Source organism: Egretta garzetta, unplaced genomic scaffold (genome assembly GCF_000687185.1).
Source record: "Egretta garzetta isolate BGI_Z169 unplaced genomic scaffold, ASM68718v1 scaffold559, whole genome shotgun sequence".
Taxonomy (NCBI): Eukaryota; Metazoa; Chordata; class Aves; order Pelecaniformes; family Ardeidae; genus Egretta; species Egretta garzetta.
The window spans coordinates 94,264-96,931 of NW_009260842.1; the positions used below are offsets into that span (position 1 = coordinate 94,264).

The following is a 2,668-nucleotide window of genomic DNA, read 5'->3' on the forward strand; positions in this document are numbered from 1 at the left end:
GGCAGCTGCCTCGGGAGGGTCTCATCCCCCCCGCGGGGTGTGGCGTTGCCGGTGCTGCCAGCCAGGCCGTTTCCGCGGGGAGTTTGTTCTGTAGGCCGCGGTTGTGATCCGGGCACGCCATTAGCTGAGAATACCGCTTTTCCTGGTTTTTTTTTTTAAAAGGACGTTCATTTTTAAATGTGAGAAATGACGCTTCGTCTGTACGCAGCCTTGCTTCGATTCGTGGCGGTACCTTCAGCAGACGTCCCCGTGCTCCAGTCACGAACGCTTCTGTCAAAGAGCAGCGTAAGGAGCCCGGGCGCAGCCGCCGGCTGCATCAGGCACAGCGTGCGTGACAGATGTCCAGCAAAGGAGCAGGAATTATTTAGCAAAGCTACAGCTTTAGTTCTATAAAGTGTGAGAGGGTTTCTTTTGCCAGCTTGGCAGAACACTTTTTCCACTCTCAGGTTAAGAGAAGCGATCTTGCGTAGATCAGAAGGATGCTCCTCATCAGGAGCAGAGATTTATTTGAACTCAGGTGTGCGGAGACCTACAGGACCACAACCAAACCAGAGGAGAGGTGGTCTTACTGACTCCGGTATCAGCCTCTGGGGCGTTTTTTTGGCAAGTCACTTGCTCTTCCTTCATGGTTGAGATCAGGACGGACTAAAGGCATGCATGAATTGTGCAGTGATTGTATCCATGTGGGGGAGTTTGGCTATTTATTGCCTACATGAAAGAGTGGCTACTAATGCAAAGAACATGAGGAGGTTACAGGGCAGTAATTTTCCCTGTTTTCCCTTCCCTTCTGGCAGGAGCAACCTGCAGAGTGGGGTGACTCCAGCTGCGCAGGCTTGGTCCCAGGTGGCCCTGAAGGCAGAGGGGGGATCTGCTGGGTTGCACTGTCTTTGCTGGTTGCCAGGTGGCTCCAGGGTGCTGCTGGTTGATTGGTGTAGCGTGTTGCCAGGGGAATGTTCTTGTGTAACCTTAGGTCTGCTATTCCTGCCATTTATTTGGTTTGTTGTGGGTTTTTTTTTTTCATAACCACTGTCTAACTGTGCTTTAGCTAACAAAGCTCACATCTCCAACAGGTACATAGCAACGTGCCAAAGGTGAAACCGTGGGCCAAGATGCCTCCCTGCACGTTTTACATTAATTATTGTGGAAAACACCACCGTAAAAGCGCTTTGGGAAATAATCTTTGCTAACTCAACCTGTGCAACCCTAACTCAGTGAACAGCAGCCTCATTTACACCGAGCACGATTCTCCAGAGGCATGAGAACCTTCTGATGGTGGTGTTATTTATCTGGCCTGGGCCCAGCGCATTGCTCACCGTATATGTCTGTCATATTTTCTCAGTGTCTGTCAGACTTCAGCCAGCAGGATTAATGTCCCCAGCTGTATCACTATTGGATTATTTCCCTGTGATCTCCCCAGGGTTTCCCAAGCTCACCAGCAGCAAAGCTTTGTGACTTAATCTTTGCATAGGCTACTGAAAACCACGGATGTGTGACAGAGACGGTAAAGTTTATACAGAATAAGGAATCGTGAGATAGAGATTAGTTTTCAATTACTGTTTTATTCCCGTGATTGAAGACACAGTCAGGTTTCGTAATTCAGGATTTTGGCTGCAAAATGTGCTAATGGGCAAGGGTACGTATTTGAATTGCTAGGGAACTCTTTAATCTGCCTACTGTTCTGGGGACTAAGTTTAAACCAGAGGGAGAGCGGGTTTGTGATTCACTGGCAGCTGTTTGCTGTATGGAAAGAATTAGCCTTCCTTGGAATGAGCAGGTGAAACAAGAATTTTCCTGTGGTAAATTGTGGGAGTGAAGGGTGGAGAGGAAGCTAATCCATTATATCTCCAGTTTTGTTTGGGGTAAGGGAAATTAGATTTGTTTGTTTTTTCTTTCATTTCTGAACGTCTTCCACTTTGTGAAGAGGGACAGGACAAAGGAAGGTTCCTGCATGTTCAGTAGGTATAGCTGGCGGTGAAAAGTGACTGCATGGCAGCTGTGTCAGTCTTCCCAGACACAACATACTGTCCTCTGCAAGCCAAACTGTTAATCTGAAAAAGAAACAGAAAGGAAGGGAAAAGCAGTTAGCTTGGAATAAGTAAGACAGATGTAGAATGACAGCAGAAGTAACCAAGCAAGGCGGAAATCATAGAGTAACATCCCTGGTGAACGTGAAGCACCAGGAGGAGCCTGAGGAAGGTGACAACACACCTCCCTTCACGTTGAGCAGCTCCTCTCTGCTATGGGGGGAAGCCTCGTACCTGTGCCCGCTTACGGAAGGCCTCCTGTGCAGCCTTCTTGTTCTCACTTTTGCCCACCCATGCTGCCAGGGCAGAGGCTTGCAGGGCTCTCCCGTATGAAAAGGTCAGTTTCCAAGGCTTAGGCAGAGGGGACTGATTCATGGCGTTCAGGTTGACAGAAGCCTCCTCTTCACTCTGACCTCCAGACAGGAAGCAGATTCCTGCAAGAAAGAGGTTTCAAGCCTTAGCAACAGAGTGCTCCGGCCACTGCAGTCCCTGCCCTTTACGTGCCAGAGGAGTGAGCGTGTCAGATGTAGGAGCAAGGCCAGCAAGAGTGACAGTGTGAATGGATACATAGGAATGAATCAGGAATCACCAGGAACGGCAGCAGGAACGGTGCGGAGAAGAGTAGTGACAGTTGCTACGGCTAC

The 2,668-nt window shown here is 49.1% G+C and overlaps 2 protein-coding genes across 2 annotated transcripts in view; both read right to left on the reverse strand.

The window, feature by feature from the left end:
* The window catches only part of MRPL50 (mitochondrial ribosomal protein L50), a 2,067-nt gene extending 1,946 nt beyond the window's left edge, over positions 1-121 (reverse strand). The window contains exon 1 of the mRNA XM_035902536.1: positions 50-121. Within this exon, the coding sequence (XP_035758429.1) occupies positions 50-121 (72 nt within the window). The remainder of the gene's footprint in view (positions 1-49) is intronic.
* ALDOB (aldolase, fructose-bisphosphate B) overlaps positions 41-2,668 on the reverse strand; it is a 5,000-nt gene continuing 2,372 nt past the window's right edge. Inside the window, 3 exon segments of the mRNA XM_035902534.1 lie at positions 41-2,048; positions 2,259-2,458; positions 2,614-2,668. The exon segment at positions 2,614-2,668 is cut by the window's right edge and continues 35 nt beyond it. Of these exon segments, the coding sequence (XP_035758427.1) occupies positions 1,953-2,048; positions 2,259-2,458; positions 2,614-2,668 (351 nt within the window). The 3' untranslated portion in view covers positions 41-1,952.